The sequence below is a fragment of the Notamacropus eugenii genome, chromosome 1 (genome assembly GCF_028372415.1).
Source record: "Notamacropus eugenii isolate mMacEug1 chromosome 1, mMacEug1.pri_v2, whole genome shotgun sequence".
Classification (NCBI taxonomy): Eukaryota; Metazoa; Chordata; class Mammalia; order Diprotodontia; family Macropodidae; genus Notamacropus; species Notamacropus eugenii.
In genome coordinates, this window is record NC_092872.1 from 121,243,716 (window position 1) to 121,257,686 (window position 13,971).

A 13,971-nucleotide genomic window follows, 5' to 3' on the forward strand; every position below is an offset into this window, starting at 1 on the left:
ATGGGAAAATGACTCATATGCACAAAAATATTTTTAGCAGCAGTTTTTGTGATCGCAAAGAATTGGAAACTGGAAAATTCCCACTAGTTGGGGGATGACTGAACAAGCTGTGGTCTAAGAATGCAATGGAATGCTATTGTGCTATAAGACATGAAAAGTGGGCAGCCTTCAGAAAAACCTGGTAAGACTTATATGAACAGAATCTGAGTGAAGTGAGCAGAATCAGGAGAACACTATACACAGTAACAACCATATTGTGCAATAAATACTTTTGATAGATATGTCTTTTTAGCAATGCAAGGATCCAAGATTTCTCTAAAGAACTCGTGATAGGGATTGCTGTCCACATCCAGAAAAAGAACTGTGGAGTCTGATTGCAGATTAAAACATATTATTATTTGTTTTCCCTTTCTTTCATTTCTTTTTTAAATTTCTTCTTTTTCATGGTTTCTCCCATTGGTTCTAAGTGTTTACAACATGACTAATGTGAAAATATGTTCAATATGAATGTATATGCAGAGGCTATATCAAATTACATCCTGTCTTGGGTGGGGGGAGGGGAGAGATGGGGAGAAAATTTGGAACCCAAAATTTTATGGAAACGAATGGTGAGAACCATACATACATACATACATACATACATACATACATACATACATACATACATACATACATACATATATATATATATATTTAAATAGCCCATTAACAAAATGAAGTTAGTTGTCGTAAACATGGCGTTTTATATGCCGAAAATTTGGGTAATATATAGGAACATCAATTCATTAAGAAGTTCAAGGTAAAAATTTCAGTAAAGCCACGATTAAAGATAGAACCTGTAAAAGGCACACACTCATTTCAATATGAGTACAACACTTTGGGCAGTGAAAAGGCTAGAAACCTTACTCATGTTTTCTCATTTCTCTCCAAAAAGAGAAAAAGCAGCAAATGTTTCCCCAGTACTCTTTACCTTGTCTCCCTAACTCTGAACTATCTCCTGTCCAATCCATCCTCAACATAGCTAACAGTGATTTTCCTAAAATTCAATTCTTATCACAGCATTCTCTGCTGAATACTCCCTATTAACTCTGATCAACTACTAAGTCCTTTGATTGGTTTTTAAAATGCTTATGAATATAGTTCCAAACTACCATTTCGACCTTTTATTATATTCCGTCTTGCACACAATAGTACAAGAAAACTGGCCTTACTATGACTTTGTACAGGTGGTCTCTTCAGATAAAGTATAAGCTATTTGAGGACAAGAGGTATTTTATTTTTATGTCCCCATTGCCTAGCACATGGGGATGGTCCTGAATCTGTAATTTTAATGATATGTACAGGAAAATCTCTGATATGAAATAATCCTCTACCAAAACAGGTCAGCTTCAAGACTTCTGGCTCCAAGGCTACCTGTCTCTCCACCACCTCACACTGTATTTTTGCGTGACTTGTACACTGTTGTAGATTAATATATTCTTTTTCATTGAGTAGAGGAAGCATTTATTTTTTCTTTTCTTCCATGGTGCCCTCACCATGACTTGGTAAAGGGATATAGATAGTTTTTTCCACACTTACTTTTGTGCTTTCTATGACTCCATTCTTCAGGACGTGTTAGACATAGCTTATTTTTCCATTTTTTTGAGGGCAGAATCAGATATGTCAATACTTGGACTTTCTTCCTGAGAACAGGAAATATTGTATGAGACAGATTAAAAAACTCCATCTACCTCCAAATATCTTCCTCATTAACTGGTGTTGGTATCACAATCCCCTGGTACCTGGAAGAAGGAAGGAAGGAAGGAAGAAAAGGAAAGCAAAGGAAAAGAATTGTTATTATTACTACTATTTTTATTACTATGTGTCAGGAATCCCAGTGGTAAAGGTATAAATAAAAGCTTTGGGCACTTCCAATGAGAGAAGACAACGTATGAAAGAGAGCTAGAAAATATGTAGGAATGGTTCTGCTAGCATATTTTCAATATGGTTACAGGGAGATAAAGAGGAGGGATGATGAATGATGAACCCCAGGCTGGTTTCAGCACTGCATGCTTTGGAGGTACAATTGTTTTTGTTGTTGAATGAGCACTTATTCACACAGGCTCCATTTAAACTGATCATTAAATGGCAGAGTTGCTCTAGGCCTCTTCCTAAATTTGTAACCAACATAATGTGACCAAAGGTCTGTCCTGTATTCTCTCTGCTAACAGTGGGAAAGGCAAAGCTCAGTTCTCCCTGATGTACTTGTTCTTTACCATCCATATCCCACATGGTCCACTGAGGGTCTCTCAGAGATTAACTGCAGGGTCCAGTCCTGTGTCAATACTCCTACTACTCCCCCAAACCCAATTCCTTCAGGATCCAGTCAACAAGAATTTAAGACCTTCCTGTATGCCAGGCTCCATTATAAGCCTCAGGAATGAATTGAACTCTGTAGGGGAAGAGCTGCCACTTTTCTAGTATGAGGGGTGGGGGTATGTAATGGTAATTTAAATGGGAATATCTTTCCCATCCGTTAATAGTCTCTTGTGATCTGCCTTATCACATGGATGTCTTAATGAATCCTGTGGTGCAAGGAGTTCGCTGAAGAGGTAGAGCAGGAAGGGGTGGAACTGAACTGGGAAAGAGAAAGCATGCAGCAACTAGCATGAGTGGGAGATCTTCTTTGTGATTTCTTTAAGGGAACTGGTTTGTGGGAAGCCTCACAGAGAGGCTTGACAATGGTAGTGCTTCCTGCATTATTATTGTGTATAGATTCCTCTGTTGTTATGATGGATTTGGTTTTCTAGTATTGAGATTCGACTTTCTAGTGTATGAATAAATGTTTCAGCTCTGTATTCCATGTGGAATGTCTGTTATAATTTGAGATTCAGAACTGTGCTGTTTATAGTCACTGAAGGTGCTGTGAGTATCACATTAGTACTACAGGGTACTATAGAAACCTAATCCTCATCTTGCCTTTGAATTTCTTCCATAATTGATCAACCCTACCTAGTCCATTAGCATATCAGGATAGAATATTTGCCTAGGCAGTTAACACGTTGAACCAATGGTCTGAGGTTTAGAACAGATAACTTTAAACTGATTGGTGTGGGAAAATGGTGCCAATAAGCCTTGAATTGAAAAAGGTACACCAAATTGGAAATAGACACCTAGGTATAAGGGGTACTTAGAAAGTGGAAGAGTACCTGGAGGAGAGAGAATGAAAATTATTTTTCTTTGATGGACTTTATCATAGGCAGTCTTCATTATGCAGGAGTGAAGTTTTCATATTATAACCCCTTTACTGGCCCAAGCCTATAAAAATGATTTTTGGGGTGTGACTTGGTAATTTGCCTTTGATGATCTGAGTAGAAAGAGGATGGAGATGGATGAAGCTAAATTTTATGGAAAATTATGTTTTTTTTGTTGGAAACATCATGAGTCTCTCCATTTTAATCAACCAATGCCATCAGTCATTAGGGCAAAAATTCTTCCTTGTTTGCTTGACTCATATAGATCACGTAGAGATGGTGGCTAAATCCTTCAATGAGGAAGTATTCACAAGTTATCTTTGAAACTTAAAAGGATTAAAAGCAATACGATTTATATAGCTTTCTACTCACCTGGATACAAAAATCAGTGCAAGAGGAGTCAATGACTCATATTGGTTTGTCAGAATAATTAATGAAGAGACGGGAAAGCTGTTTTCAACTGAATCAAGTCTATAAACTAGGTGAATATTTTTAGTATGCATTGGCTAAAGAAATTTCATTTTGTTAATTATTAGATGGTTATTAGTGTCTCATTTCATTTTATTCCAATATCAAACCTAAACTATCAGGGTGGTCTAAGTCATGCCTGGCTTAAAACAGAATCAATTTGTTATATTTAATGGTAGGGACAGACAGAAACTTTCTAATGTGCTAGTCTCTACTGACCTAGAGGGTTTGGAATAAGTTGTATTTTGACTTTTGATTGACCTTGCAGGAGAACTGTCTTAAAGGAGTGTAAAACATGAGTTAGAGGCAATTGCCTATTTATACTTGAAATGGAAGCGGATTCTAAAATGCCATTTTTCATGTCAAGAAAGGGAAAATAGAGAACACTCCAAATATTAGGTAGGATAGCTTATATCCATTATGCCATTTTTCTGTGCTTCTGTTTCTATGTATCAGGTGTAACCTTTGTCTCAGAGGCAGAGTGTGGTGCAGTGAATGAAGTTCTTAGTCTTAAGTCAGTAAGATTCATTTTCCTGAGTTCAAATCTGACCTCAGACACTTACTAACTCTGTGAACCTGAGCCAGTCACTTAACCCTGTTTGACTCAGTTTCACATCTGTTAAAGGAGCTGGAGAAGAAAATGACAAATCACTCCAGTATCTTTGCCACAAAAACTCTAAATGGGATCAAAGAGTAGGTCATGACTGAAATGATTGAACAATATAAACCTCCTCAAAAGGCCAACTATATATGTTTTTTTCCTCCTCCTTGGAGACTGATTACTCAATATCCCATGCCTATGTGAGGTGAGACTGGGAGAAAAGACAGATGTGGGCTTTCTCTAGTTTCCAGTGTCCAAAGAGAAGATATGTGACTCCAACCTCTCTTCAGGTCTATGAAGGGAGAAAGGCTGTAGGAAGAAGCTGACAAGTAGAGAAGCTGGCAATCTCTATCACATTCCTATCCCCAATTTGCTACAGTAGAGACTTTAGAGAATTTTCCTGGGGTGACGTCTTATACTCTTTTCTTGATTAAGTTGAGTTATCTTTTATTTTTTTATTTATTTTTAGTTTACAACATTCAGCTCCACAAGTTTTGGAGTTTTAAATTTTCTCCCCTCCCTCCACACACCATTCGTCAAGATAGCATGGAATCTGATACAGGTTCTACATATACATTCATATTAAACATATTTTCATATTAGTCATGTTGTAAAGAAGAATTATAACCAGTGGAATGAACCATGAGAAAGAAGGAATAAAGCAAAAGAGAGGTAGAGAGAGACCAAACAGCATGCTTTGATCTGCATTCAGACTCCGTAATTTGCTCTGTGGATGTAGATAGCAGTTTTCATCATGAGCGCTTTGGAGTTATCTTAGAACCTTGCATTGCTGAGAAGAGCCAAGTCTATCAAAGTTGGTCACACACAATGTGTCTGTAACTGTGTACAATGTTCTCCTGGTTCTGCTCCCTACACTCATCATCAATTCATAAAAGTTCTACAGGGCTTTGTGAAGAGTGCCAGATCATCATGTCTTGTCGCATAATAGTATTTTATTGCGCTGATATACCACACTTTGTTCAGCCATTTCCCAATTAATAGGCATCCCCACCCCCAATTCTTTGCCACCACAGAAAAAAGAGCTGCTATAAATATTTTGGCACATGTGGATCCTTTTCCCGTTTACATGATCTTTTTGGGATACAGCCCTAGAAGTTATATTGCTGAGTCAAAGTGTACATACTTTTCACAGCCCTTTAAGCACAGTTCCATTTTGCTCTCCAAAATGGTTAGATCAGTTCACAACTCAGCCAACAATGAACTAGTATTCCAATTTCCCACATCTTCACCAGCATTTATACATTTCCTGTTTTGGTATGTTAGCTAATCTGACAGGCATGATGTAGACCCTAAGAATTATTTTGATTTGCATTTCTCTAATCAGTAGTGATATAGAAAATTATTTCATATGACTATAGACAGCTTTAAGTTCTTCTGAAAACTCCCTGTTCATATCCTTTGACCATTTATCAACTGGGAAATGACTTGTATTCTTATAAATTTGACACAGTTCCCTATACATTTGAAAAATGAGGCCCTTAACAGAGATGGTTGGTGTAAAAATTGTTTCCCTAATTTCTGTTTACCTCTTAATAGTGGTTGCATTGGCTTTGCTTCTACAAAAACTTTTTAATTTAGTAAAATCAATATTATCCATTTTGCATTTTATAATGTTCTCCATCTCTTGTTTGGTCATAAGTTCTTCCATTCTCCATAAATTTGACAGGTAAACTATTCCTTGCTCCCCAAGTTTGCTTGTAGTTTCAGAATTTATGTCTGCATCATGTACCCCTTTTGATTTTATTTTGGTATGTGGTATATGATATTGGTCTATGTCCAGTTTCTGCCATATTATTTTCCAGTTTTCCCGGCCATTTTTGTCAGTGAGATCTTTGTCAAGAATCTGGAATCTTTGGATTTATCAAACAATAAATTACTATAGCCAGTGACTACTATTTCTTGTATACCTAGTCTATTCCACTGATCCACTACTTTATTTCTTAGTCAGTAGCAGTACCAAGTGGTTTTGATGACTGCTGCTTTATAATACAATTTAAGATCTGGTTATGAGAAGGCTGCCTTTCCTGGTATTTCTTTTCATTAATTGCTTAGATATTCTGTACCTTTTGTTCTTCCAGATGAGTTTTGTCGTTACTTTGCTAACTCCTCTCTCTCTCTCTCTCTCTCTCTCTCTCTCTCTCTCTCTCTCTCTCTCTCTCTCTCTCTCTGTCTCTCTCTCTCTCTCTCTCTCTCTCTCTCATCATACACACACACATACTCACACATGTTGGTATGGCACTGCATACATAAATCAATTTAGGCAGAATTGTCATTTCATTATATTAACAGCCTACCCACAAACAACTGATGTTTTTCCACTTATTTAGGTCTGGCTTTATTTGTAGGGAAAGTGTTTTGTAATTGTTTTCATAAAGTTCGGTGGGTTTGTTTTGGCAGGCAGAATCTCAAATATTTCATACTGTGTACAGTAACTTTAAATGGAATTTCTCTATATCCTCCTGTTGGGCTTTGTTAATAATGTAAATAAATGCCGAGGATTTAAGTGGGTTTATTTTATATCATGCAACTTTGCTAAAGTTATTTATTATTTCAAGTTTTTTTTTTTTTACTTAATTCTCTAGAATTCTCTAAGCATATCACCATACCATCTACAAAGAGTAATAGCTTTGTTTCTTCAATGTCTATTCTAATTCCTTCATTTCATTTTTCTTCTCTTATTGATAAAACTAACATTTTTGGTACCATATTAAATGACAGTGGTGATAATGGAAATCCTTGTTTTGCCCCCAATCTTATTGGAAATTAAGCTGCTATTTTTCTCCCATGATGAGACCTCTTCACTCCATATAATGGGACATGTATTCTTTACTTTTGATTTTTTGGATTTCTATTTTCTTATTGACATAGATAAATGAGTTTATTGCTATTTTCTGTGTGTGGAACTGGAATGTAGTGGAAAGGGAGTCAAGTCATGAATATACCTTTTGAGGCCTTTCTTTTCTACTGAGGAACAATATCATGAGTATTTCTTGAACTTAATTATTACATCTCCTAGATTAACAATATTTAAGAGAACAGACAGATATAATTCTATCCTGGTAACAGGGTAGCCTCTGAAGACAGCAGATTGACTGTCTTTTCATTACAAATTTCTGCTCCCTTTCCCTGAAAGAAAAAAATCATTCCTGGTGAAGCTGGGGAAAAGGGGGAGGGAACTCTGGAGATATTTATTCTTTCCTTCCTGTGAGCCATATCTAAATACATCCTTGTGTTCACACAGAGCATTTTTATTGTTGTTGTTGTTGTTTTGCTGGTCCTTTATTTTTGAAGAGGACCATGATATCAGGGAAATGATGCCATGACTTGCAGTTCACTTTGATTTATGTAAAGAAGAGCTGTTCAAGGTCACCAGCCTCATTTTCTCCTCCAGAGCCATCTGGGTGCAGTGGCCAGATATTCAACAGGACAATGGGAGATGGCTCAGGATGCAATGGGAGACCCTGACCTTTTCAAAGGTATGGTCTTTTCAGGTTCTCACTTTGAGTGAGGTAGCCCCCATTAAGTGAATAGGTATCTTTAAGAAGTGAGTCAAGAGAAGGCCCCTTTAATAAAAAATAACAATCTGAGTTTTGACCAGGGTTGCTGGTCAGGAGAAAAACAGTTACTATTGACATTTACTTTGAGCCTGGAGGGCTCAGGGACCTATTGTGGTCCAATGTGTGAGCTCCAGAGAGAAATGGGTTCAAGGGTTGGTCTTTGAGAAAAGATGAGGAAGGAAAGAAAAAGAAAGATAGAAAAAAAGAACAACAGAAGGAAAGAAGGAAGGAAGAAAGGAAGGAAGGAAGGAAGGAAGGAAGGAAGGAAGGAAGGAAGGAAGGAAGGAAGGAAGGAAGGAAGGAAGGAGGTGAGGAATCCAGAAAGTAAGTGTCAAATGAACTGTGCAGCTTGCAGCCATCAAAATGTCCCTTTGGAGAAGGAAAAGGAGTAGGAGAGGACTAACTGAGTTACTTAACTGGCTGGATCCTCATTCAGGCAGCTCAGAATACTCGCAGTTTATGTTTTTCCTTCGTTGTTGATGAAATAATTGGGGACACCACGAATTGGACACAACTAATTGACTAAACAATAAGAAAAAAGTCCACATGCAGAAATTGGACCACCATATTTAACTAGTTGTCTGACTTATACAAGAGTAAACAAATATAACTTTAAAAGTTATTTTTTAAATAATCATTTTGAGTTCAAATAGAAGATAATTTAAAACTAAATTCTGAATTAAATAAAATATTTTATTTTAAATTGAATCCTTTCAATTAAATAAGAGTGAATTGATTGGTTTTTTTTTTCATTTTTTGTATGGCAACAAGGCAGAAAGTCTATAATAAAAGATTCAGGCAATTGGCTTGGAATCTTTATTAAAAGCTGTTGGAAGGATTTAGTGTAAGGTTTTGTCCTGTTTCACATATAGATTACCTAGAAAATGGAAATTATTACAAGGCATCCAACTTTAAATATTATAAAAAGGTAGCCAACAGTGGATGACATAGTGGAGGATATGACAAGATAAGAAGAACAGAGCAGATTAGGAATAAAAATTTTGGGATACAAATTTTCCCTGATTGGCAAGGTGAGATGCTGTGTACAGAAATATGTGAAGCACTGAGGCAAGAATTAGAGACATATGAAGAATTCAATGAAATAAAAAAAGATATTAGAAGAAAAGATGCATGTTACAAATCTGAGATTAGAACTCATTGCTCTTACTACGATGCAGGGAAAATCGTATTTCATTTAGACTAAATTATACTGGGGGCATATTTTATCTGCAAAGCATTTATAGAACTTCTCTGTGAAGTAAGGTGATATCATATATTTACAGCCATGGTTTGCTTCCCCTTAGCTAAAGTGAATAACATAGTGATGAAGAAATTGGTAAATGCAATAAATCTGATTCATGATACTGATGATGCCATGATAAATACATTTAAAAATACATTTAAATTCCTGAGATACACTAGAAGGAAATAGTGCACTAAGGAAATATGTCTGTGTATTTGCGGTAAAAAAAAAAAAATGATTCCTTTAATACTGTATTTCTTGTCAAGTTTCCCCAGAAGTTTAACAAAGGAAAACATAGAACATAGTGGGATGAACTCCAGTTCCTAACTCCAGTCAAGAGATTCTGTTTATATTTAAGGTTCTGTAATTTATCAGGGGAAAGAGAAAGGAGGAAAAAAAATAACAGGCATTTATATAGTGCCTAGTATGTGCCAGAAACTGTATTAAGTGCTGCACAAACATTTGACAAATTTGGCAAACATGGTCTTGAAAAAGTCATTTAATTTTTGTGGGCTTCAGTTTCTTCATCAATAAAATGAGAATATTAGATTATCAAATGCTTTGTAACTCTAAAATCATGTAACACTAGGATTCAATGTGGTTCCTAAATTTGAGGTACAAAGGAAAAAAAAATGTTTAGCCAGATTTGCTTCAGAAATCAACCTTACATTTATAAACTCAGCTTCAGTGAGAAGCTGGTTAGATTTTTATTAAAGATATGTCACTCTTTTTGGATCTCTTTCAGGAGGTAATCGGTGGATTCTTTCAATATTTATTTTGCCCCCTTGTTCTAGAATATCAGGGCAGTTTTCATTGATAATTTCATGAAAGATGATGTCTAGGCTCTCTATTTGGTCATGGCTTTCAGGTAGTCTCATAATTTTCAAATTGTCTCTCCTGGATCTATTTTCCAGGTCAGTTGTTTTTCCAATGAGATATTTCACATTAGCTTCTATTTTTTCATTCTTTTGGCTTTGTTTTGTGATTTCTTGGTTTCTCATAAAGTCATTAGCCTCCATCTGTTTCATTCTAATTTTTTTAGAGTCTTCTGTGTATTTATTGTTTAACATCAGAATGCCCAACACAGATCATCATAACTGCCAAATAGTCAGCTGTGCAAAATAGTATATATAGTGCTTAAGTACAAATGGGAGACATGATTTTTTTAAAATAAATACTTAAACACAAATTTATGGTCCTACAAAAGAGCATTTAAACCAAATGGTCTAAGTTTATCTGCCTCCTTGGTCCCACAGAGACTGTTATTTTCCCCAAAACCAATAATCAATATATCGAAGCATCATCAGTTCCACTGTGTGAATAATGGATCACAACAAATGAGTCCCTTTTTCTAAGAGCTTTTTTCTGGCTCCCCTACAAAACATGATCTGGCCTGGATAAAAAGACAACATGAATTTCTTGAAGGTCAGTGGTCCAAAATGCTAAGTATGGTTAAGCATTCTACATGATCTATAGTCACTGGTTCCTTAATTAGGATGTACTTAGATTACTTTCTTCAATTCATCATACAGGACAAGCACGAAAGGTCCACCCATACCTCCAAAAACATTGGACCAGGCACACTTGAAGAAAGTTTTGCCACCCTCGTCTTTAGCAGTCTTCTTCCAGCCATCAATTTTCCCAGTGTACATGATATCAGCTCCTTTGAGCCCAGACTGCATCATCATTCGCCACCTTACTGTATCAAAGGGATAAGAGGCCATACCTGCTACAGCAGTCACTGTTTGTGCAATCATTGAGCTTATCACAATATGAGTGCTCTTGGGATCTGGGAGCATACCTTCTGCTGTATCATAGATGCCAAAGTAAGCTGGTCTATAGGTAATGATACCGTGCACTGAGATACTGAAACCTTGATACAAGGCACGAATTCCATCACACTTGGTGATTTTCACAAGGCAGTCTCCCAGGCCTTTGAATTCCCTCTCAGTGCCAGATTTCCCAACATTAACTGCCAAGCAGGTTCTCACAAAATCCAGGGGGTAGACAAAACAGAGGGAAGTGGCTCCAGCTGCACCACCAGAGGCAACATTGCCAGCAAAATACCTCCAAAACTGTGTGTGCTTGTCCACTCCTCCCCAAAACACCTGCTTATACTTATCCTTAAAGGCAAAGTTAAGGGCCTGGGTGGGGAAATATCTCATGACATTTGCTAAGTTACCCCGCCAGAAGGAAAGCATCCCTTGTTCCTTTGGAATTCGGCCTATACAATCCACAACACCTTTGTACTGCTTCTCTGCAGCAATTCGTTTACTTGCATGCTGCACCTTCAATAATAGCTTAACTCTTTGAATGGGGGCCACTGCCATCTTGGAGATAGCAGTGGTGATGCCACCAGCCAGGAAGTCCTTGGCGAATAAGATGGCCTGTTCTGTCATGGTTACTGAGGGGGAAGGCGTTGGAGTAGGAGAAAGAAACCCGGATGAGGGAGGGCCGAAAGCTGGGGTCATTCTAATTTGTAAAGAACTATTTTCTTCAGTGAGCTTTCGAACCTCCTTTTCCATTTGGCTAATTCTGATTTTTAAAGCATTTTTCTCATTGACTTTTTGAACCTCTTTTGCCAGTTGAGTTAGCCTATTTTTAAAGGTGTTAATTTCTTCAGCAATTTTTTGAGTCTCCTTTAGCAAGTTGTTGATCCGCTTTTCGTGATTTTCTTGTATCTGTCTCATTTCTCTTCCCAATTTAACACAAGATCTAGCAGCTTCTACATTAAGGGATCCAAGGGAGTGGAGTCAAAGAAACTAGGACTAAAACCAAGAATCACCTACCCAGAAAAACTGAGTATAATACTTTAGGTGAAAAATGTCTTTCAGTGAAATAGAGGACTTTCAAGCATTCTTGATGAAAAGACCAGAGCTGAAAAGAAAATTTGACTTTCAAACACAAGAATCAAGAGAAGCATGAAAAGGTAATCAGGAAAGAGAAATCATAAGGGACTTACTAAAGTTAAACTATTTACATGCCTACATGGAAAGACAGCATTTGTAACTCTTGAAACTTTTTTAGTATCTGAGTAGTTGATGGGATTACACACCCACATGCGCACACACACATACACACACACACACACAGAGCACAGGGTGAGTTGAATAGGATGGGATCATATCTAAAAAAATGAAATTAAATGGTGAGAGAGGAATATATTGGGAGGAGAAAGGGAGAAATGGAATGGGGCAAATTATCTCTCATAAAAGAGACAAGTAAAAGACTTTTCAGTGGAAGGGAAATGGAGGAGGTGAGAGAGAAAACATGAAGCTTACTCTCATCACATTCGACTCAAGGAAGAAAATGCACACTCATTTTAGTATGAAAACCTGTCTTACAATACAGGAAAGTGGGGGAGAAGGGGATAAGCAAGGTGGGGGATGATGGAAGGGAGGGCAATGGGAGGAGGGAGTAATTAGAAGTCTGCACTCTTGGGGAGGGACAGGATCAAAAGAGAGAATAGAAGAAATGGGGTGGCAGGATAAGATGGAGGGAAATATAGTCAGTCTTATACAGCACGACTATTATGGAAGTCATTTGCAAAACTACACATATTGATTTGCTAGCCTTCCCAATGGGGATATATGGGGAGGGAGGGAGGAAGAGATGTTGGAACTCAAAGTTTTAGGAACAACCGTTGAGTATTGTTCTTGCATACAACCAGGGAGTAAAAAATACAGTAATGGGGTCTAGAAATTTATCTTGTCCTACAGGACAAAAGAGATGGGGATAAAGGAAGAGAGGGATGTTAGAAGAGAGGGCAGATTGGTGATAGGGGTAATTAGAATGCTCAGTGTTTTGGGGTGGGGGAGGGGAGAAATGGGGAGGAAATTTGAACTCAAAATCTTGTGGAAATGAATGTTGAAATGTTGAAAATGTTGAATGTTGAAAACTTAAATAAATTTAATAAAAAAAGATATGTCACAAAAAAGGATGCCCATAAAATTAAAAATTCAGACGGAGCGTTTTCATTCACTCATTCATTCAGTCAAGATTTAGTGATGACTTTCTGAGACACTGTGCTAAGGTGTATGAGATAAAAAGAAATGAAAAAAAATCATCTCATGTATCATTTTCATCCTTCATTTAAGAGATAATTTTCTGAAAGGATATAGTATTCGACAGTCAAAATTTTGATAGGAAATTACAGGAAATAAGAACGAGAGGCGGAATTGATTATAATTAACAATAGATAAGGATTTTTCTTCACTTATTTATATTTAGTGTCCCTCTATTCACTCTTCACCATTCAATATAAAATTTATATATAAAATTTTATGTGCATCACATACACATTCTGAGTGCATAAATATTCTGATGTGAAATGCAAAATAAATAGAGGGACACTGAGTATCAATAAGTATAAATGAAAAATATGCTATATACGTCTGTGCATGTATTTGTATGTGCAGATGCATTGTGTGTATGTATATATACATGAATACATACATATATAAATATAGTATGTGTACTACATTATATAAATGCTTTGTTGTTTTTCAATCATTTTTCAGTCATATCTGACTCTTCACAGCCCCATTAGGAGTGTTCTTGACAGAGATACTGGAGGGGCTTGCAAATTTCCTCTTTAGCCCATTTTACAGATGATGAAACTGAGGCAAACAGGGTTAAGTGACTTACCTAGGGTCACACAACTACTAAGTGCCTGAAGGCAGATTTGAACTCAGGAGCTTTACTGACTCCAGGTTATCACCTAGCTGTCCCAATATAAATGTGGTATGTGGGCATGTGTGTATATACAGAGAGACATAAGAGAGATATAGATAGATAGAGACAGAGATTGACGTATATATATGTGCATATACATATATATATACAGAT

At 36.8% G+C, this 13,971-nt stretch overlaps 1 protein-coding gene across 1 annotated transcript; it reads right to left on the reverse strand.

Moving 5' to 3' along the window:
- Positions 1 to 10,577: 10,577 nt before the first annotated feature.
- LOC140523945 (ADP/ATP translocase 3-like) lies at positions 10,578 to 11,522 on the reverse strand. The gene has a single exon (XM_072638507.1). It carries the CDS (start codon positions 11,520 to 11,522, stop codon positions 10,626 to 10,628), a length of 897 nt encoding a protein of 298 aa, XP_072494608.1. The 3' UTR covers positions 10,578 to 10,625.
- Between the last annotated feature and the right edge of the window lie 2,449 nt (positions 11,523 to 13,971).